Source organism: Tachyglossus aculeatus, chromosome 21 (assembly GCF_015852505.1).
Source record: "Tachyglossus aculeatus isolate mTacAcu1 chromosome 21, mTacAcu1.pri, whole genome shotgun sequence".
NCBI classification, from domain to species: Eukaryota; Metazoa; Chordata; class Mammalia; order Monotremata; family Tachyglossidae; genus Tachyglossus; species Tachyglossus aculeatus.
The window spans coordinates 58,885,614-58,907,979 of record NC_052086.1 but is presented as its reverse complement, the minus strand read 5'-3'; the positions used below and the strand labels follow the sequence as shown (position 1 = coordinate 58,907,979).

The 22,366-nt window shown below is 45.1% G+C and overlaps 1 protein-coding gene across 1 annotated transcript in view; it reads left to right on the top strand.

Moving 5' to 3' along the window:
* The window catches only part of LOC119942201 (cytochrome P450 3A24-like), a 32,597-nt gene extending 11,332 nt beyond the window's left edge, over window positions 1–21,265 (top strand). Inside the window, exons 4-13 of the mRNA XM_038762853.1 lie at window positions 78–177; window positions 2,144–2,257; window positions 3,409–3,497; window positions 4,703–4,851; window positions 6,120–6,247; window positions 7,051–7,138; window positions 11,605–11,765; window positions 16,610–16,836; window positions 20,450–20,612; window positions 21,063–21,265. Of these exons, the coding sequence (XP_038618781.1) occupies window positions 78–177; window positions 2,144–2,257; window positions 3,409–3,497; window positions 4,703–4,851; window positions 6,120–6,247; window positions 7,051–7,138; window positions 11,605–11,765; window positions 16,610–16,836; window positions 20,450–20,612; window positions 21,063–21,137 (1,294 nt within the window). The 3' untranslated portion in view covers window positions 21,138–21,265. The remainder of the gene's footprint in view (window positions 1–77; window positions 178–2,143; window positions 2,258–3,408; window positions 3,498–4,702; window positions 4,852–6,119; window positions 6,248–7,050; window positions 7,139–11,604; window positions 11,766–16,609; window positions 16,837–20,449; window positions 20,613–21,062) is intronic.
* The last annotated feature ends 1,101 nt before the right edge of the window (window positions 21,266–22,366 follow it).

Below are 22,366 nucleotides of genomic sequence, written 5' to 3'. Positions count from 1 at the left end.
CAAGGTGCTCCTGCTCCAGGGATTCCTCGAAAATACTCATTAAAATTTTCATTTTCTTGTTTTTCTGTTCTCAATAGGATTTTTGATGGTAGACAGCCAATCCTGGCCGTTCTGGATCCTGACATCATCAAAACTGTTCTGGTGAAAGAGTTTCATGACTCTTTTCCAAACCGGCGGGTAAGTTCCCAAGCCTGAAAAGATTTCCTCTGCAGAGCTCTAACGTGGTTTCAGCTTTCTCAGTGACACCAGTCCAAAAGTTGCCTTGAGTTTTCCTCCAATGTCCATCTTTGACTGAATCTTTTATTGTTTTTAATGATATTTGTTAAGTGCTTACTACATGCCAGGCACTGTAATTAGCACTGGGGTGGATACAAGATAATCAGGATGGACACTATCCCTGTCCCACATGGGACTCACTGTCTTAATACTCATTTTACAGATAAAGTAATGAAGACCCAGAGAAGTTAAGTAACTTGCCCAAAGTCACACAACAGGCAAGTGGTGGAGCCGGGATTAAAACCCAGGTCCTCCTACTCTCAGGCCCATGCTCTTTCCACTAGGACATGCCACTTCTCAGGAAGTCCTCTCCTTTCTCTCTCTCTCTCCCACTGGCCAAAAATAGTATTTTCTTTGGCCACCCATGAATATCACACTTGAGACTGTGTACCTAGCCAGAACCTCTGCCTCGTTGGCCCACAATGGACATTTAAAGTGTGATCCTCTAAAAGCCATGCTGGAAGCCAAAGAGTTCTTTGCCATTGCCAGCAGATGAGAGCTATAGTGCTGAGGGCAGCTCTCCCCATGGCAAAATGACAGCTGGGCTATTTCTGGCCGCTTATAAACGATTCTGTTAATTGTTGGCTTCCTCAGTAGCGGACTTGGCTGGGATACAAAGGCAGCACCATTTCCTGTCCAGGGCTTTGTGCTGGACCTTGCTGATTTTTCAACCCCCAGGACCTGTGGGTAGGACCCTGATAGCTGTTCAGGAGCCCATCTATGGACAAGTGCTTGCCCTCTGCTACCAAGGGGCCACGAGCCAAGGAGCTCAGGGCCAGTAGGAGCTGCCTTGGAGGGGAGTCAACAAGCTTTTGCTCTTCATTCACCCCTCCCACTGCCTGAAGAAAATTGATGGATGATGGGAAAGGTGCCATTTTCAGAGCCCTGGCACCTCTCCAGGTTCTGCCTCTGGCAGAAATATTGACACAATCAAAGCAATTTTGGTTGCTGGATTATTTTCTCAGAAGAGACTAACTGGTGCTCAGTAGGAATAATTATGTATTTGTTAAGCACTTACTATGTGCCAAGCACTGTTCTAAGCACCAGGGTAGTTACAAGTTAATCAGGTTGGATACAGTCCCTGTCCCACATGAGGCTCACACTCTTAATCCTCATTTTACATATGAGGTAACCAAGGTACAGAAAAGTTAGGTGACTTGCCCAAGGGCACACTGCAGACAAGTGGCAGAGGCAGGATTAGAACCCACAACCTCTAATTCCCAAGCCCATGCTCTCGTCACTAGGCCATGCTGCTTCCCATAATATGTCCTCATTATCACACATTTCTGTTCTGTCCTACTGACTTTTTTTATTGGAAAGATTTTCCTATTCATAAGTGATTTATAATTTCACTTAACATGCACTATCAAACCCTAGTTGAGTCCGTGAACACCGTCAGCCTGCAACATTCTTCCTGTCCTTTATGAAATCACATCTCCTCCATAAGTCAGTCTTTCCAGGCTTCTCTAAGAGCCAATCCTCCTAGTGTAGATCTAAGACACCTTGGGTGAACTAAAATATAATAATACTAATTGTGGTATTTAAGTGCTTACTATGTGCCAGGCACTGTACTAAGTAAGCACTGTGGTAGGTACAAACAAATTGTGTTGGACACAGTCCCTGTCCCTCATGGGGCTAACAGTCTTCATTCCCATTTTGCAGCTACTGAGGCACAGAGAAGTGAAGTGGGTTACCCAAGGTCACACAGCAGCTGTGGCAGAGCCGGGACTAGAACCCAGGGCCTTCTGACTCCCAGGCTTGAGCACTAACAGTTTAGGCACAATATACTCAGTCCTCCCTAGGGCAAACCTGAAAGCTGCCTGCCCTGGCCTAAGTTCCGCCTGATGACTCGCCTTCTCTTTCATAGAATTTTGGTCTAAATGGTGCCTTGGACTCCAGCCTCACCGTTGCCGAGTATCATACTTGGAAGAGGATTCGCACCATCATCTCCCCGACCTTCACCAGTGGGAAACTTAAGGAGGTGAGGTCCATGATCCTGCTGCCCAGCCTGGCGTGCGAGTCACAGATGGAGCAAAGTTTGGACGAGTGGCCTCTGCCCATCCCTCAGCTGTGGGGAAAGTGACTTTTCTGTTCCCTGCCTGTTCCCCAGCACCCGAGCCATTCATAGGCAAATCTATTTCTGCAGAATCTAGCTCACTTTCTACACCTGCCCTCCCTTTTATTATTGTCAAGCACTAGGATAAAAATTTCAGGCTTTAAGGAGTATTGTAACAGTCCCCAGCCTTTGTACCAAAATAGCCCAAATCAAGACTTTTCTGAAAGACATTTTAGAGGAATTTGAAGCCCCTAAACTCCCACTGTTATCCTCCCAGCAACACCGCTACCCCCAGCCAAGTGATCCTCTCTCCACCCTCCTCCGAGGCTCCAATAACTCCTCGGCCAGTCATTTCTATTTATTGAGCACTTACTGTGTGCAGAGCACTGTACCAAGCAATTGGGAGAGCAAAATATGACAATATAACAGATATATTCCCTGCCCACAATGAGCTTACGGTCTAGAAGGGGAGCCAGACATTAATATCAATAAATGAATTACAAATATGTGAATGAGAGCTGTGGGCTGGGAGGACAATAAATATATTTAAAGTCAGAAATTGAATCCCGTGGGTCGTCACACCTTATCCACTATTGCACTTACATATTAATCTTTATTGTCTATTGTTTCCTCCTATCTGAAATTTATTTTTCCATTCATCGTATTTCATTCTCCCAAACTATCTTCTCATGTGCCTCATATTCAACTATCCTCCCTCTGACTCATTGCTCTTGCCTATCCTCCTGCCTGGAAAGTCTTCCCTTTGTCAAATATTGTACTGTCCCAAGCTCTTAGTTCAATGCTCTGCCCACCGTAAGCACATACTAAATCCTATTTATATCTGTAGATTGTAAAGTCCTTGAGGGCAAGGATCATGTCCATTAATTCTACTGTATCTTCCCAAGCCCTTACTGTTCTGCACGTAATTATTATTAAGTGCCGTTGTCTCATAAGTACTCAGTAAATTATATTCATTGATGTATTTAAATATGAACCCTCGAGGAGCCAATTGCCTGTGTCCCTTTAGAGCAATCCAAACATAATTGAGGGCTGACTGATTTTGGATTATGTTTCAGATGTTCCCAATCATCAAGCATTATGGAAAGATTTTGGTGCAAAATATTGAGAAGAAGGTGGAGAAGAATGAGCCAGTGAATATGAAGGAGTGAGTAGGATTGTCTCTGTTTACCTTTCCTTTGGGACTGTATTCTTCCAAGCACTTACACTTAGCACTTAGTACAGTGCTCTGCACATGGTAAGTACTCAGTAAATACCATTGATCGATTGACTCTCTGGGACATGGGAAGAAAAGCAACAAGAGGGTCTGGGAGGTCTAGTCTGTAAGCTCATTGTGGGCAGGGAATGTGTCTGTTCTATTGCACTCTCCCAAGCATTTACTACAGTGCTCTGCACACAGTAAGTGCTCAATAAATATGACTGACTAACTTAAGCGGGTGGAGGGGGAGGGTTCTCATAGATGCTGAACATCGAGCACATTGTCAGGATACTCAAAGAGTTCCTGACTATCATAGCCCCTTGGGAATGGAGGGAGATCTAGAAAGTGACCCTGAATAAACTCTGAATCCTGAAAATTATATTAATGTAAGCCATGGTCCTCACTCTAATCAGACAGCTCTTCGGGGAGGTGGTTTTTAAAGCCTAATGTTAATGTTCAAGTCTCTCTAAGAATGTTCTCCACTCCAGGCTCTGAAGCGGCTTGAGCATTAGACATCGTGGGCAGGGAATGTGTCTACCAACTCTGTTGTACTGCACTCTCCCAAGTGCTTAGTAAAGTGCTGTCCAAGTAATAAGCATGTAATAAATGCCACTGACTGATTGATTAGAAGTTAACTCAAGTAGATCGTTTCAGTCTCTGCAACATGGTCATTAAAGCATCCCAGAGATCATTCAGAAGTGCAGGTGAGCTGACTTGTTTCAGGCCATGGCTCCTCCTCCCAGCCCTGTATTTCCTGTACTCTCAATGGAGTGGGGCTACCCATGCCCTTGAGACAATAGGTTGGCAAAGGTAGCCACTTCCTGTGAGAACGTGATATTCCATCCCAAGTGATGGATTGTATGGCAATCCCCCTCTATACTGTAAGCTCACTGAGGGCAGGGAATGTGTGAGTTTATTGTTATATCATACTCTCCAAGTGCTTAGTACAGTGCTCTGCATATAGTGAATGGTCTATAAATACTATTGGCTGAGTGACTGGTAATGAAGACCTGGCTTTTCTGAAATAAATGGCTTCTTAGGAGAATAGTGAAGAGGTTTTTCTTAACAAAAATGTCCAGTTTCATGAGGGTCCAGAAGGATGTTATAGTCATGTCGACTGGATCTCTTTCTAACCTGAGTTCTCTGTCCTTCAGAATCTTCGGGACATACAGTCTGGACGTGGTCACCAGTACCTCCTTTGGAGTGGACATAGATTCGATGAACAACCCAAATGACCCTTTTGTTAAACAGATCAAAAAGTTACTGTCTTTCAGTTTCATAAGCCCTCTGATCATTTTCTCAGGTAGGACATTCAGCCCTCTTTGCCACATAAGGCCCATCCAGAGAGGAAGCCTGAGAAAGAGACACTCTTTCGATCCCAGTCATAAAGTAAAAGCTAGAAACTCGGAATCTACAGCTCCATTTCCCACAGATAGCACTAAGGGCAAGACGTTTAATCGAGCAGAAGGTTAGAGACAGCTCTCTAGTGTTAGATTGTTGTCTTTAATGATACTGATGGTATTTATTAAGCTTTTACTATATGTCCGGCACTGTGCTCAGCACTGGGGTAGATTCAAAATAATCAGGTCTGGCAGTTCCTAGCTATTATGAGGTTCGCAATCTAAGAGAAAGGGAAAATGGGTATTTTATCTTCATTTTACAGATGAGGAAACTGAGGTAGAGAGAGGTTTAATTACCCAAGGTCACACAATAAGTATGAGACTAGAACCCCAATTTCCTGATTCCCAATCTTGGGTGGCTTGATGCCTAGCCACTGAATAATAATAATAATGATATTGAAAATAGTGATAATAATAATAATGGTATTTGTTAAGTGCTTACTATGTGTCGAGCACTGTTCTAAGCACTTGGGTAGATACAGAGCAATCAGGTTATCCCATGTGGGGCTCACAGTTTTAATCCCCATTTTATAGATGAAGTAACTGAAGCAGAGAGAAGTGAAGTGGCTTGCCCAAGGTCACACAGCAGACAAGTGGGGGAACTGGGATTAGAACCCGCATCTCCTGAATGTTCAAAAAGTAACAAAAGACCAACTTAGAGGTCCTCACACTTCTTAAATCCATGCTTCAGGATAGCGTGTCAGCGTGTCAGTTTGCAAGAGTAGGTAATTTTCAGAAAGTGCATTCTTGGGCTGGAATCAATAGTATTTATTGAGCACGTTCTGAGTGCAAAGCACTGAGCTGAAGGAAAAGACCCAATCGATCCCAGTCCTCTAGAAACTTGATAGAGTGAATTGGGGGTGGGGGGGAAATTACTTTTTCATAACCTTTGGCCTCACTCAGCCTGTTTGCTATGTCTAGAGAAGGATTCTGCTCTTAATTACTTCTTCAATCTAGCCCTGCTTCCAGATTTTAGCCAGACACTTTGCAGAAACTCTAAATATTTCTGTTTTCAGTGGTAAGGGATTGATTGTTTTGTGAGAGCCCCAGAAACTCTTCTCCCCTTAGTTTTTCCTCCCAAGACTGTTGCCCTCATCCCCAGCACTCTGAGCTCCAGAGAGCTGCACAGATGCACATGCCATTCATAGATTCCCTCTCTCATTCCTTTCAGCGGTGTTTCCTTTCCTCGTGCCAGTTTTGGAAAAGATGAACCTGTCAGTGTTTTCCCGGGACGCTTTGGAATTCTTTGTTGGTGTCACCCACAACTTCAAAGAGAAGAGGCAGAAAGGTGTCCACAAGGTCAGTCCACCTCCATCACTCCCAAATCAGTGGCCCCTATAGCAGTAGCATCCAGATGCCAGGTTGTAAAAATAATAATAATAACAACAACTGTGGTATTTATTAAACACTTTGTGCCAGGCACTTTACTAAGCACTGGGGTGGATACAAGCAAATTGGCTTAGACACAGTCTCTGTTTCATGTAGGGCTCACAGTCTCAATCCCCATTTCACAGATGAGGAAACTGAGGCCCAGAGAAATGAAGTGACATGCCCAAGGTCACACAGCAGACAAGTGGTGGAGCCAGGATTAGAACCCATGACCTTCTGATTCCCAGGCCCCTGCTCTATCCATTATGCCATGCTGCTTCTCTCGTAGAACGGGGGCCAAGCCGCAATCATCAGTGCTCTTTACTGAGGCTTACAATGTGCTGAGCGCTGCACTAAGCACTTGGGAAAGTACAGTATGACAGAGTTGGTAGACACGTTCCCCGCCACAAGGAGCTTAAAGACTAGAGGCAGAGATAGTCAGTAAAATAAATTACGGCTATGTACGTAAGCACAGTGGAGCTGAGGGTGGGGTGAATATCAAGTGCTTAAAGGGGACAGATCCAAGTGAATAGGTGACACAGAATGGATAGGGAACTGGGGAAATGAGGTCTTCGTTGAGGAAGCCCTCTTGGAGGAAATGGGATTTTAATAAGACTTGGTCCAGGGTGGAAGACGTAAAGGCAAATCTGGGAAATACTGGTGAGGAAAAACCAGCAGGATTTAGAGGCACCCGTCCCATGCCTGCTCTTCTGAATCTTCTTCCTCATTTTCAGGGCCGAGTGGATTTTCTGCAACTGATGGTTGACACCCAGTCCTCAGATGGTAACCCTGAAGCCAGTGAGAAGAATCACTCCTACAAAGGTAATGCTATGACAGCAGAAAGAGTTCTCTCGGGTAGGATCCAGAGTACAAGAACAGCTCGTCAGTGATTTTCTAGTGCATGTCCTTGGCAAAAATCCCGTGGCCCTCTAAAGGGCCAGAGAAAAAGGGAGGAGGAGATAGGGCCTCCTTGGAGGGCCTCATGCCAAGGGAAGCTCCATGCAGGCCAAGATCATGAAGCAACAGCTACCAACTCCACATCTGGAAATGGGTAGAAGCATTTGAGAGGAGGTAGCGCTTCCCCAGGAATGGAGGAATTTGGCATTGTAGAAATGGCATCACAGCTCTAGGCCAGAGTCTCCTCATGGCAGGAACCCAGCCAATCCAGGACCCAGCAGCGACCCTAGCTTTGCAGACTGTTCCAGTCCAGCAGGAGATGGGCCATCACCATGGCTGCTGAGCCCTCGAAGCAGGAACGCCAGCTTAGATGGGGCAGCTTGCAAGGGCAAGGATTCTGCAGCACTCTATGTCAAGAAATCAGAACGCCATCCCCTTTAAGGGGTGGATTATAAATTGTTCATTTATGTTATTAATATTACTACTACTACTACTACTACTAATAATAATAATAATAATAATGGTATTTGTTAAGCACTTACTTTGTGCCAAGCACTGTTCTAAGCACTGAAATAACGGTACTTGTTTGGCACGTACTATGTGCCAAGCACTGACCTAAGCACTGGGGAACCTATAAATTCATCGAGTTGGACACAGTCTCTGTCCCACGTGGGGCTCACAGTCTCAATCCCCATTTTACAGATGAGGTAACTGAGGCACGGAGGAAGTGAAGCATCTTGCTCAAGGTCACCTAGCAGACAAGTGGTGGAGCCAGTATTAGAACCCATGACTTTGACTCCCAGGTCCATGCTCTATCCACTAAGCCACACACTCTTTATGTTAATGTCTGTCTCCCTCTCTAGATTGTAACCTCATTGTGAGCAGGGAATGTGTCTACCAACTCTGTTGAAGCAGCGTGGCTTAGTGGATAGAGCACAGGCCTGGGGGTCAGAAGGATCTGGGTTCTAATCCTGGCTCTGCCATTTGGACAAGTCATTAAACTTCTCTGTGCTTCAGTTACCTCATCTGAGCCCCATATGGGACAGGGACTGTGTCCAACCTGATTGGTAGCCTCCAGTGGCTACCAATCAACCTGCGCATCAGGCAAAAACTCCTCACCCTCGGCTTCAAGGCTCTCCATCACCTCACCCCCTCCTACCTCACCTCCCTTCTCTCCTTCTACAGCTCAGCCCACACCCTCCGCTCCTCTGCCGCTAATCTCCTCACCATGCCTCGTTCTCACCTGTCCCGCTGTCAACCCCCGGCCCACGTCATCCCCCTGGCCTGGAATGCTCTCCCTCTGCCCATCCGCCAAGCTAGCTCTCTTCCTCCCTTCAAGGCCCTACTGAGAGCTCACTTCTTCAGGAGGCCTTCCCAGACTGAGCTGCCTCCTTCCTCTCCCCCTCCTCTCCCTCTCCACCCCCCTGCTTTACCTCCTTCCCTTCCCCACAGCACCTGTACATATGTATATATGTTTGTACATATTTATTGCTCTATTTATTTTACTTGTACATATCTATTCTATTTATTTTATTTTGTTAATATGTTTGGTTTTGTTCTCTGTCTCCCCCTTCTAGACTGTGAGTCCACTGTTGGGTAGGGACCGTCTCTATATGTTGCCAACTTGTACTTCCCAAGCGCTTAGTACAGTGCTCTGCACACAGTAAGCGCTCAATAAATACAATTGATTGATTGATTGATTAACCTCTAGACTGTGAGCTTGTTATTGGGTAGGGACTGTCTCTGTACGTTGCCGAGTTACCTCCCAAGTGCTTAGTATAGTGCTCTGCACACAGTAAGGGCTCAATAAATGCTATGGAATGAATGAATTAACTTGTATCTACCCCAGCACTTATTAACACTGTTTAACAAGTACCATAATAATAACAGTTATTATTATTATTACTCTCCTATGTGTTCAGTACAGTGCTCTGCACACAAGTAAGCATTCAGTAAATACTACTGATGATGATCAATCAATCAATCGTATTTATTGAGCGCTTACTGTGTGCAGAGCACTGTACTAAGCGCTTGGGAAGTACAAGTTGGCAGCATATAGAGACAGTCCCTACCCAACAGTGGGCTCACAGTCTAAAAGGGGGAGACAGAGAACAAAACCAAACATACTAACAAAATAAAATAAATAGAATAGATATGTACAAGTAAAATAAATAAATAAATAAATAAATAGAGTAATAAATATGTACAAACATATATACATATATACAGGTGCTGTGGGGAAGGGAAGGAGGTAAGATGGGGGGATGGAGAGGGGGGCAAGGGGGAGAGGAAGGAAGGGGCTCAGTCTGGGAAGGCCTCCTGGAGGAGGTGAGCTTTCAGTAGGGCCTTGAAGGGAGGAAGAGAGCTAGCTTGGTGGATGGGCAGAGGGAGGACATTCCAGGCCCGGGGGATGACGTGGGCCGGGGGTCGATGGCAGGACAGGCGAGAACGAGGTACGGTGAGGAGATTAGCAGCAGAGGAGCGGAGGGTGCGGGCTGGGCTGTAGAAGGAGAGAAGGGAGGTGAGGTAGGAAGGGGCGAGGTGATGGAGAGCCTTGAAGCCCAGGGTGAGGAGTTTCTGCCTGATGATTACATGGGGCTTCCCCGGGTCTCCATATTTTGGGCTGGGGGCAAAGCCTCAGGCTGTCGGTCTCTTTTTGAAGACCAACTCCCGGCTATAACATTGGGTCCTCTTTACAAACCACATAATAATAATAATAATAATAATAATAATAATAATAATAATAATAATAATGGTATTTGTTAAGCACTTACTATATGCAAAGCACTGTTCTAAGTGCTGGGGAGGTTACAAGGTGATCTGGTTGTCCCACGGGGGGCTAACAGTTTTAATCCCCATTTTACAGAAGAGGTAACTGATGCACAGAGAAGTTTAGTGACTCAGCCAAAGTCCCACAGCTGACAGTTGGCGGAGCCGCGATGTGAACTCATGCCCTCTGACTCCAAAGCCCGTGCTCTTTCCACCGATCCATGCCATTGCTGAAATGCTCCTGGGGTTCAGTGCTAGTGAAAAGTTGTCCTGACAGATTGCTGTCACTATCCCACTGCTCTTAGATTTAATCCTTCTGGTTCAGCTAACCAGTGCTGTATCTCGTGGGTCTAGGGGCTGCAACAGAATACTAGATGTCCAACTTTCTCCCCATGATAGAAAGTGAGCCGGCACTTCTTTAGGTTGTGAAAAGACAACCAGTACTCATTTACTTTCAATATTTATAGTACTTTCAACAACAACCTCTGCCGTTCAAGAGAACCACAAATCAGTTCCAGAACAAACCCACCATTCCTGTTCTCGCACTTTGTTAATTAAAATCCAGAAATTCCCACCATCCCAAAATGCTGCTCTACTTCCCTTTCCTAACTCCTCCGTGGTTACACCGTCCACAAGTCTTTCCTTCCCTGTGCCTCAGTTACCTCATCTGGTAAAACGGATTAAGCCCCTTGTTTCCTCAACTGTAAAATGGGGATTCAATACCTGTTCTCCCGCCTACTTCAGACTGTGAGGCCCATGTAGGACAGGGACAGTGTCTGACCTAACTGACTTGTACTTCCCCCAGCACTTAGAACAGTGTTTTACACATGATAAGTGCTTAACAAGTACCATAAAACAAACAAACGAATGGATTACCCAGCTGGAACTCAGCCCTTCTGGTCAAAGACAATGGCTAAATTCTTGCTCTCTCAGAAGCAGGTAAGACCTGATCCATTCTTTCCTGGTTCCAGGTTAAATGAACTTTTCTCTGTCCTTTCTCTTTGTCCATTTCCTCCCCCACAAGTGACTGAGGTCATCAGCTTTCCTTCTGAGAAGGGTCCTGAGGAGTGAGTGTTCTCTTGTACCTTACGTTCTTGACATTTCCCTCATAAGTGAGCAAAGCCCACCACCGAATAGAGACAGAGCATGACTTTCCCTCAGAGCCAAAGACTTGTGCAACAGTGACAGTAGGAACTGAAGTTTGATTACTCAAACCACCTCCCTCCAACCCCTACCATTAGCCCAGGGCAACCTCGATCTGACCATGACCCTAAAAAGTGCTCCAGTGTATTCCGGTTCTGTGCTTTCCTGTGAAGGATCACTGAGCTGTCACAAGACATCAAATTACCACCATACTCTGCAGGACAGTTGTTCATACATAACTCAACCATCTGTATCTGATGGTTTTTGGTTTCATCTCTATCAGATAGACAATTCATACAAATCGGGCAAGGGCTGTAAATCTAACGTGACACTTTTCAATTGAGGTTAAATAACTGAAACCACACCAAACCAGGGTGTGGAGCAAAATGTCTCACAAGGGGATGAGCAAAGGAGCCAGACAGTAGCTCTCCTGCTGGTTTCTTTGTGTTAATGTGTGTGGCTTTTTTCTTTCTTTCCAGAAATGACTGATGTGGAGATCTCAGCTCAGGCCATCATCTTTATTTTTGCTGGATTCGAAACCACCAGCTCAACTCTCAACTTCGTGTCTTACAACTTGGCTACTCATCCTGAAGTCCAGAAGAAACTGCAAGAAGAAATAGACAGCATTCTACCTAACAAGGTAAGATGACAGCCCGTTGTTGGGTAGGGTCCGTCTCCATATGTTGCCAACTTGTACTTCCCAAGCGCTTAGTGCAGTGCTCTGCACACAGTAAGCACTCAATAAATACAATTGAATGAATGAATGAATGACCAAGGGCCAGTTATCCAGTGGTGCACCAGTCTAGTAATTGTTTCGTAAAAGTCTGTTTTTCTCACTTTGCTAGGCTGACTCTGAACTCAGAACCAGGTCTGAGTACCTAGTGTTAGTACCTTTCACTGGACTGAGGATAATAGAGTAGAGCTACTGCCAAAAAATGAATAATGTTTTTAATACCAAACCCACTAGAGACCACAAGAGGTCTACTCCATCTATCAACCAATGACTTCTTGCTGTGTAACATCACTATACTTGAGTTTCTTCATCTGCGAAATGGGGGATTACATTCCTGTTCTCCCTCTTACTTCGACTGTGAGCAATATGAGGGCTAGGGACTGTGTCTGACCTGATTATTTTGTATCTAACCCAGTGCTTATTATGGGGACTTGGCACACAGTAAGCACTTTTTTTATGGTATTTGTTAAGCACTTACTGTGTACCAGGCACTGTTCTAGGCACTGGGGTAGATACAGGGAAATCAGGTTACTCAGTCCCTGTCCCACATGGGGCTCACAGTCCTAATCCCAGTTTTGCGGACAAGATAACTGAGACACAGAGAAGTTAAGTGACTTGCCCAAGGTCACACAGCAGATAGCACTTAGAACAGTGCTTGGCACAGATGCCCTCAGCATCAAGTGATGGAGCCAGGATTAAAACCCAGGTCCTTCTGACTCCCAGAACTGTGCTCTATCCACTAGGTCATGCCGCTTCTCTAAGAACTTAACAAATCCTACAGTTATTATTATTACCATTCTAAGGGCTTGGGAGAGTGTCTGGCCTAGTCAAAAGAATAAGTGGCTGAAAGTCAGGATACCCGACTCTGCCACTACTGGGTGACCTTTGGTGAGTCATTTAACCTCTCTGTGCCTCAGTTTCCTCATATATAAAATGGTAATAAATCTCTGCTATCCCTTCCTCTTAGACTGTGAGCCTCCCATACACAGCCATTGGCACTGGATGATATGAAAACGTGGCAGAAGGAGGGATAGGGGCTTTTAAATCGGCAGCCCTCCACCCAAGCTCTCGGGAATTCATCCATCCTTAAACCCAGGCTAGGCCAAACCATTCAGAGGCCCACCTAGCAGCAGCCCATGGCAGAAAGAGGGCTGGAGTAAGTGAGAGGCAGCCAGAACATCTCGGGAGGTGGTTACCTACATTCCTGGACCTGCCCAGCACCGAACACTCCCGCACTAGTCATTCATTCATTCAAATTGTATTTACTGAGAGTTTACTGTGTGCAGAGCACTGTACTAAGTGCTTGGGAGAGTACAGTACAACAGTAAACAGACACATTCCCTGCCCACAACGAGCTTACAGTCTGGGAGGGGAGACAGATATTAATGTAAATAAATGTATTACAGATATGTGCATAAGCTCTGTGGGGCTGGAAGGGGAAAAGAACAGAGGGAGCAAGTCAGGGAGAAGCAGAAGGGAGTGGGAAAGGTCCCTTTGGCAGCCTCGATCCTGTGTTCGCTGGAGCCACTGCCCCCATTCTCCCTCCTTAGACAGCCTCCCTGCAGGCCCTGGACAGATGCAGATCCTGAGTGGGGAGACTGAAAGGATCTCCCAGTCACATCTTATAATAATTATAATAATAAGAATATTAAGAATAGTACTTGTTAAGGACTTACTATATGCTAAACACTGTTTTGAATGCTGGGGTAGATGCAAGTTAATCAGGTTGGACACCGTCCCTGTCCCACAACGGGCTCACGCTCTTAACTCCCATTTTACAGATGAGGGAACTTGGGCCCAGAGAAGTGAAAAATGATTTACTCAGGTTCACACAGCAGACATGTGGTAGAGCCCAGGTCCTCTGACTCTCAGACCCATGTTCTCTAATAATAGTGATAATAATAGTAATAATAATAATAATAATAATAATAACAATAACAATAATGGTATTTGTTAGGTGCTTACTATGTGCCAAGCACTGTTCTAAGCACTGGGGGGTTACAAGGTAATCAGGTTGTCCCACGTGGGGCTCACAGTCTTAATCCCCCATTTTACAGGTGGGGTCACTGAGGCACAGAGAAGTTAAGTGACTTGCCCAAAGTCACACAACTGACAAGTGGCAGAGCCAGGATTAGAACCCATGACCTCTGACTCCCAAGTCCAGGCTCTTTCCACTGAAGCATGCTGCCCTGGACCAGTCTTTTGGGCTTCGCATCCTTTCGCCCACCCCAGCCGGTCCCCAGTCTCTCCAAGCTAGCAGTCCCTGTAAAAGTTAGCCATGCCAGGCTCGGGTAGTAGCAGTGGCAGGGCCAGGGTACAACCTGAAGGACAAAGCCAAGCTTCACCCGCAGGTTCCCCAAAATGATTTCCAAACACCCCCTTCCCATGTAATCCACAGTGTGAAGACAGTTAAAGTGACCACTGAGCTTGTCAGTTAGTCAATCAAATATATCTACTGAGCACTTACTGTGTGCAGATCACAATACTAAGTGCTTGGGAGAGTACAATATAATAATGTAATAGACACATTCCCTGCCAACAACAAGCTTACAGTCTAGGGCAGCAGGAGGGGGTGGCAGGGCAGTACCTGAAATCCCTGCTGCTGATCTCCTGCTCTTCCCTTCACAGCACATGCACAGTAGTTATCTTGACATCTGCCTATTTCAGGCTCCATCTTTGTGATGTTACTGGGTAGGGACCATCTCTATATGTTGCCGACTTGTACTTTCCAAGCACTTAGTACAGTGCTCTGCACACAGTAAGCGCTCAATAAATACGATTGAATGAATGAATGAATATTCACAGGATCACGAGACTTCTGACTGCCCCTCACTGGGGGAGGAAAATGTGACTCGGGGTTCCTCCCCATTGAGCCCCTGCAGTAATCTGGTCCTGAATGTGGCCCACACATAATAGTAACAATAATAATAATAATAATAATGGTATCTGTTAAGCGCTTACTATATGCCAAGCACTGTTCTAAGTGCTGGATATAAAAATAATTATGGTATTTGTTAAGTGCTTACTATGTGCCAGGTAATGTACTAAGTGCTAGGGTGGTTACAAGCAAATTGGGTTGAACACAGTCCCTGTCCCACATTGGGCTCACACTCTTAATCCCCATTTTACAAATGAAGTAACTGAGGTCCAGAGAAGTGAAGTGACTCACCCAAGGTCACAGAGCAGACATGTGGTGGAGCCATGACCTTTCAATTCCCAGGCTGGTAGTCTATCCATTATACCATCCTGCTTCATATCTTAGTAGTTGGGTAACCAGGAGAGTTCCAATTTCTCCCTGCCCCAAAATTTAGCATTTTTATTTTGTGAAAAGGGCACATTGCTGCGTGGGCTAGTGAACACTAAGGAATAATTATGGCCCTTGTGAGTTCTTCCTCTTGATTGTAAACTCTTTGAAGTGCAGGGATCATGAATATCAAGGCTATTGTACTTCTCCAAGCACATAATACAGTGCTCCTCTCAAGGTCAACAGACAATAAATACCATTGATTGATTGAGAGGCCTGAGCTGGCAGAGGCTAGCACAGAGCATCTAATTAGAATCTCCTCAGAAGTGATTTAAGGCAGCTACAAATCTATTATGGACAATTACATGGCCTTTAGGAAAATTGTGAACTCTTGGTGCAGTGTCAAGTTAAAGAAGCTACTCCTTCTGAAGAAATGCCATCTCATGTGGTCCTAGTGGTATAGGGAGGCAATGTGTCTGTTTATTGTTATAGTGTGCTCCCCCAAGGGCTCAGTACAGTACTTTGCACACAGTAAGCGTTCAACATATTGATTGAATGAATGATGCTAGGCCATGGAGACAAATATTTGGTCACTCAGCAGTGCCCCTCCTTCAGGGCAGTGGGGGCACAGCCAAGGGAAAACCTTATGTTTCTTTCTTTTTTTTCAGCTGTCAATCCAAACCTTTCAATGTCTTAACCCTGTTTAGAAAGCAATAGAGCTTGGTTCTCCTCTCTTTTATTAAAGCACTAATAGTGGGCAGAGCACTTACAAAGAACTGGAAAAAATACATGGATAGTAATGCAGATAAAGCTTCTGGCCCACTGATGACTCACAATCTAAAGGAGGAAGATAAAGAAGGCACCAGGGAGGGAAACAAACACGGGGAAAGGGAGAGGAAAAGAAAGGAATAGAAAGCTAAAATCAAGAAGTGAAGAATGTCAATAGTAAAAGGAACAGTTCATTCATGATTAGAAGGCTGAGAGAAGCAGCTTGGCCTAGGGAAAAGGGTACAGACTTGGGAGTCAGAGGACTTGAGTTCTAATACTGGCTCTGTCACTTGCATGTTGTGTGACCTTGGGCAAGTCGCTTAACTTCTCTGTGCCTCAGTTACCCCATCTGTAAAATGGAGATTAGAATCTACTCCCTTCCACTTAGACTGTGAACTCCATGGGAAAGAGGGACTGCGTCCAACCCAATTATCTCGTCCCTACCCCAGCGCTTAGACAGTTCATGGCACATAGGAAGTGATTAACAGATACCATTGTTATTGTTGTTGTTATTATTATTATTATTATTATTATTATTATTATCACTAAAGCTTCATCCTCAGCTCCTCATGCTACCAGGCAGGGCCAAACCACAACAACCTACCCAGAGTCTGAAAGTTGGGAAAGCTGGCTTTTGCATACTTCTGCTCAGCTTTGTGTGCGTATGTGTAGGGGTGGGCTGGGGTGACTTTTCATTGTGATCTGGACTTTCACCTTCCCAAATCTCTCTCTCCTCTAGGCCAGCCCCACTTATGAGTCCATCTCCCAGATGGATTTTCTCGATATGGTTGTCCAGGAGACCCTCAGGCTCTTCCCCCCAGGAGGTCGAATAGAGAGAGTCTGTAAGGAAACAATCCAAATCAAAGGGTTGACCATTCCCAAGGGGACAGTGATTACTATACCAGCCTTTGTTCTGCATCGGGATCCAGAGCACTGGCCAGAGCCTGAAGAGTTCCGCCCTGAGAGGTAAGTTAAGAAGTAGCTAATAATTATGGCATTTGTTAAGCGCTTATTATGTGCCAGGCACTGTTCTGAGCACTGGGGTAGATACAAGATAACTGGGTTGGACACAGTCCCTGTCCCACATGGGGATCACAGTCTCACTCCCCATTATACAGAGGAGGGGACAGAGGCACAGAGAAGTCAAGATCACAGAGCAGAGAAGTGGTGGAGCAGGGATTAGAACTCATGACCTTCTGACTCCCAAGCCTTCCAATCATGAGTGGACTGTTCCTTTTACTATTGACATTCTTCACTTCTTCACTCCTATCCCCTTACTGAGAGGGGTTCCTCAAGGATCGGTTCTTGGTCATCTTCTGTTCTCCATCTATACTCACTCCCTTGGTGAACTCATTCACTTCCATGGCATCAACTATCATCTTTATGCTGATGACATCCAAATCTATATCTCCACCCCTGTTCTCTCACCCTCCCTCCAGGCTTGTATCTCTTCCTGCCTCCAGGACATCTCCACTTGGATGTCTTCCAGTACCTAAAACTCATCATATCCAAGACTGAGCTCCTTATCTTTCCTCCCAAACCCTGTCCTCTCCCTGATTTTCCCATCACTGTAGATGGCACTACTATGCTTCCTGTCTCACAAGCCCACAACCTTGGTATCATCCTTGACTCCGCTCTCTCATTCATCACACACATCCAGTCCGTCACCAAACCCTGGCAGTATCACCTACACAACATTGCCAAGATCCACCCTTTCCTCTCAGTCCAAACCGCTACCTTGCTTTGCATGTTCAATCTCTCATCCTATCATGACTAGATTACTGCATCAGCCTTCTTTCTGATCTCCCATCCTCCTGTCTCTCCCCGCTTCAGTCTATCCTTCACTCTGCAGCCTGGATTATCTTTGTACAGAAGCACTCTGGGCATGTCACTCCCCTCCTCAAAAATCTCCAGTGGTTGCCTGTCAACTTTCGAATCAAGAAAAAACTCCTCACTCTCTGCTTCAAGGCTCTTCATCACCTGGCCCCCACCTACTGCATCTCCCTTCCCTCCTTCTACAGCCCAGCCTGCACCCTCTGCTCCTATGCCGCTAACCTCCTCACTGTGCCTCGTTCTGGCCTGTACCACCGTCAACCCCTGACTCACATCTTACCTGTGGCCTGGAATGCCCTCCCTCCACACATCTGCCAAGCTAGCTCTCTTCTCCCCTTCAGAGCCCCACTGAGTGGTCTCCTCCTCCAGGAGGCCTTCCCAGACTGAGCCCCCCCCTTTTCCCTCTCCTATTCCTCCCCATCGCCCCCCATCCCTTCCTCTGCTCTACCCCCTTCCCCTCCCCACAGCACTTGTATATATTTGTACATATTTAGTACTCTATTTTATTAATAATGTATATATAACTATAATTCTATTTATTCTGATGGTATTGACAATCTGTCTACTTGTTTTGTTTCGTTGTCTGTCTCCCCTTCTTGACTATGAGCCTGTTGTTCGGTAGGGATCATAGCTATATGTTGCCGATTTGTATTACCCAAGCGCTTAGTACAGTGCTCTGCACAGAGTAAGCACTCAATAAATAGGATTGAATGAATGAATGAATGACCAGGAAAATCCATTACAATGCTTGAATGGGACAGGAATCCTGGTTATCCAATCCCAGCATCTCCAGCCAGAGGCTTTATGATATCCCTCCACACTCTGGACATAGACTTTCACCAACAGAACTGAAGAAACGGCCACTGAAGCCAGCTTCTAGCCGCTTGTGACCTTATTTATAGTAGAGTCGCATGGGTGTCTGACTTGGGCCAGGCAGATTAGAAACAAAGGTAAAAATAAAGCACAATTTTCCCACTGTGGTTATAAGCCAGTTTTGCTCGGGTAAACGTTCATGTAATTTGTAATGGCATCTGAGTCCTGGGTACACTGACCCAAATGTTATAAGTGTGGTCTTCATGGTAGCGACTGTAGTGTAATTAGTCCGTCAGTTGTAATTATTGAGCGATTACTGTGTGCAGAGCACTGTACTAAGTGCTTGGGAGGGGTACACTACAATAATAAACAGACACATTCCCTGTACACAGTGAGTGTACAGTCTAGAGGGGAAGACAACTGTAATTGTTATCAATGCACCTTGTACTGAGCCTTCATGTCTCAGGACCTCATGTCTGGGGAAGGAAGGTATAGACAAGCAGTGTTGCCTAGTGGAAGGGGCTTAGAACTGAGAATCCAGGGGAACCTGGGTTTGAATCCCCCTTCCACCATCTGTGATCTTGGGCAAGTCACTTAGCCTTTCTCTGCCTCGGTTTCCTCATCTGTAAATTGGTGATTAAATATTTGTTTTCCCTCCCTCCAGGACAGTGAGCCCCAAAATCAGAGGGGGGAAAATGGATGGACTTCATCCAATCTTATTGTGTTGCATCTCACCCAATGCTTAACACAGTGCTTGGCACATAGTAAGTGCTTTACCGATGCCATTATTGTTACTGTTCAGAAACTTAGGAAAAGAATCCACTGTTCATTTGAAACAGCAGACACAAGACACTCTTGGGTTTGTCTGGGTGAGGAGAGAGAGAACTTTCTGTGAACCATATGCAGGTTTGCCCTGGGCTTAGGTGGGTTTTTGAACAGACAACTAGCATGGTCTAGTGGGAAGAGCATGGGCTTGGAAGGTAGAGAGACCCAAGTTTAAATATGGCTTGCCCCTTGTCTGCTGTGTGACCTTGGGCAAGTCACTTCACATCTATGTGTCTCTGTTACCTCATCCTTAAAATGGGGATTAAAACTATGAGCCCCATGTGGGGACAGCTCTCTTCCTCCCTTCAAAGCCCTACTGAGAGCTCACCTCCTCCAAGAGGCCTTCCCAGACTGAGCCCCCTTTTCCTCTCCTCCTCACCATCCCCCCCACCCTACCTCCTTCCCCTCCCCACAACACCTGTGTATATATTTGTACAGATTTATTACTCTATTTCACTTATACATATTTACTATTCTATTTATTTTGTTAATGATGTGTATATAGCTTTAATTCTATTTGTTCTGATGACTCTGACACCTGTCTACATGTTTCGTTTTGTTGTCTGTCTCCCCTTTCTAGACTGTGAGCCCCTTGTTGGGTAGTGATCGTCTCTATATGTTGCCAACTTGTACTTCCCAAGCGCTTAGTACAGTGTTCTGCACACAGTAAGCACTCAATAAATACAATTGAATGAATGAATGAATGACATGGACTGTGTCCAACCTGATTAATTTAAATATGTGCCAGTGCTTAGTAAGTGCCTGGTACATGTTACGCGCATAACAGATACTACTAAAAAAACATAATGCATATGAACACAGGCAGATTGACTAGTGAAAAGGGATGGGGGGCATTTCACCAAGAAAGAGACAGAGGGGGATATTGGCTGGGTTAGACCAGCTGATTCCTGTTTATCACAGATTCCAGGAACTGTCAATTTCCAAGATCAGACACTCCTAATTTCGGCTAAGCAAAGAGCAGCCTGGGGTTTTGATATGAGGGGTGATAGTGATGGAGGGTCATGGAGTGCTGGTCTCTGTCAAAACAAAAGGAAGACCTCACCGGCCTCCTCCTCATCTTTCTGACCATCTCACTCATTGGCACCAGGTTCAGTAAGGAGGAGAAAGCTTTGCGCGATCCCTATGTCTACCTGCCCTTTGGAGCCGGTCCCAGAAACTGCATTGGAATGAGATTTGCCCTCCTCAACATGAAAGCTGCTCTGATTATCCTGCTGCAGAATTTCTCCATGGAGCCTTGCAAAGAGACCCCGGTGAGAACCCACTTTCTGCTCCACCCTGGTGCTAATGACTTCCAGGAACAACTGTTGATCTCCACATTGCTCCCTCTAGAGGTTAAACCAGTCAGCTTAAGCCCAGTGTGTCTGAGCCTCTAAGACTAGGAAGCAACATGTGCTGCTCTTCACCTTGTCAGCTAGGCTTGTTGAGAAGCTACAGTTTCTCTTGTGGACAGGGTTTTTCATTGCATTTGTCCACACAGGATCTGTTGCTTGAGTTGGAGACATGTTTTGCAGTAAGCCACAACTCTTGGCTCTACATGAAAAAGAAATAAAATAAAAGGATGAAGGGCTGTATGACCACTGGGGAATTCTAGTTTATTTAGAAGGTTTTGCTTCAGTCAGCATGTCAGAGTGTTAGTGTTACAGCTGTCCATTTTGAAATCTTTCCTCTATTTACTGGCTTCCTTTTCCTTTTCTCCTCAGATCCCCCTAGAAGTGGATTCAAAAGGTATTATGAAACCCAAGAAGCCGATCCTTCTGAAACTTGTCCCCAGATAAAAAATGGATTCTGAAGACTAGAAACAGAATTAGGTCTGTTGGGAGAATGCTTTTCCCACTTTCTCTGAAAGCAAGAACTGGAAATCTTGAATCTTACACTCAATGGAAATGATAACCTTAGAATAAACTGCTTGTCCATTTGGGGCAGGAATCATATCTACCAACTCAGTTATATTGTTTTCTCTCAAGCACTTAGTACAGTGCTCTGCCCACAGTAAATGCTCAACAAATATAATTGATTGCCTGCTTTTCTTGGGAGAATACTGCATGCTGGAAGAGTAGAATGCTTTTTTCATTTCTTAGTCTAACAGAAAACCATTCTGGGGGAAAATGAGGGTAGTAAAAATGGGTTTTGGGCTTGTTAATTATTTGATTTATTTGCAAGGCTAGCTTAGAACAACCACAGATATTTTTTCTTATAATCAACAATGCACCTCTTAATTAAGAAACTTCCCTTAACTACATTCAGGAGATGTCTTCATTGCTTTGTGGTTTAAGCAGTGAGTCTCCCTGGGCTGAGTAGAGGGAAGGGGGCAGCAGAGTAGTCGGGGAAGAAAATTAGGGAAAAAGCCTAACTGGTGAGAGAGCTTAATTAGCAGATGAAGATAAGTCTGTCAAATATCATTAAGGGACTGATAGTAATAGTATTTAATAATAATAATGATGGTATTTGTTAAGTGCTTATTCCGTGCCAAGCACTGTTCTAAGCACTGGATTTATTAGGTGCTTCGAGAAGCATTACCTAATGGAAAAAGCATGAGCCTGGCAGTCAGAAGAACTCGGTACTAATCCTGACTCTGACAGTTGTCTGCTGTGTGACCTTGAGCAAGCAACTTAACTTCTCTGTGACTCAGTTTCCTCATCTGTAAAATGGGAATTAAATCCCTCCTACCTAGGCCTGTGAGGCCCATATGGCACAGAAACTGTGTCAAACCTGTTATCTACTACCTGTCCAGTGCTTAGTACAGTGCTTGGCACGTAGTAAGCACTTAATACCATAATTATTATTACTGTGTATGGAACACACTGCATAAGGATTTTCAGCAATTTTCCTTTTCTAATCATTAACTGAACCAGGGGAGGACTTCTTCATTTCAGGCTTCACTTTTCAGTTATGACTTTCTCTGAGTCCTCAAAAAATCTTGGGCACTTTAAGCATTGTTGATAAGTACCCATACGTAGTCCAGACTGCAGTGAGATAACTAGTGGAGCTTGGACCCAGATAGTGG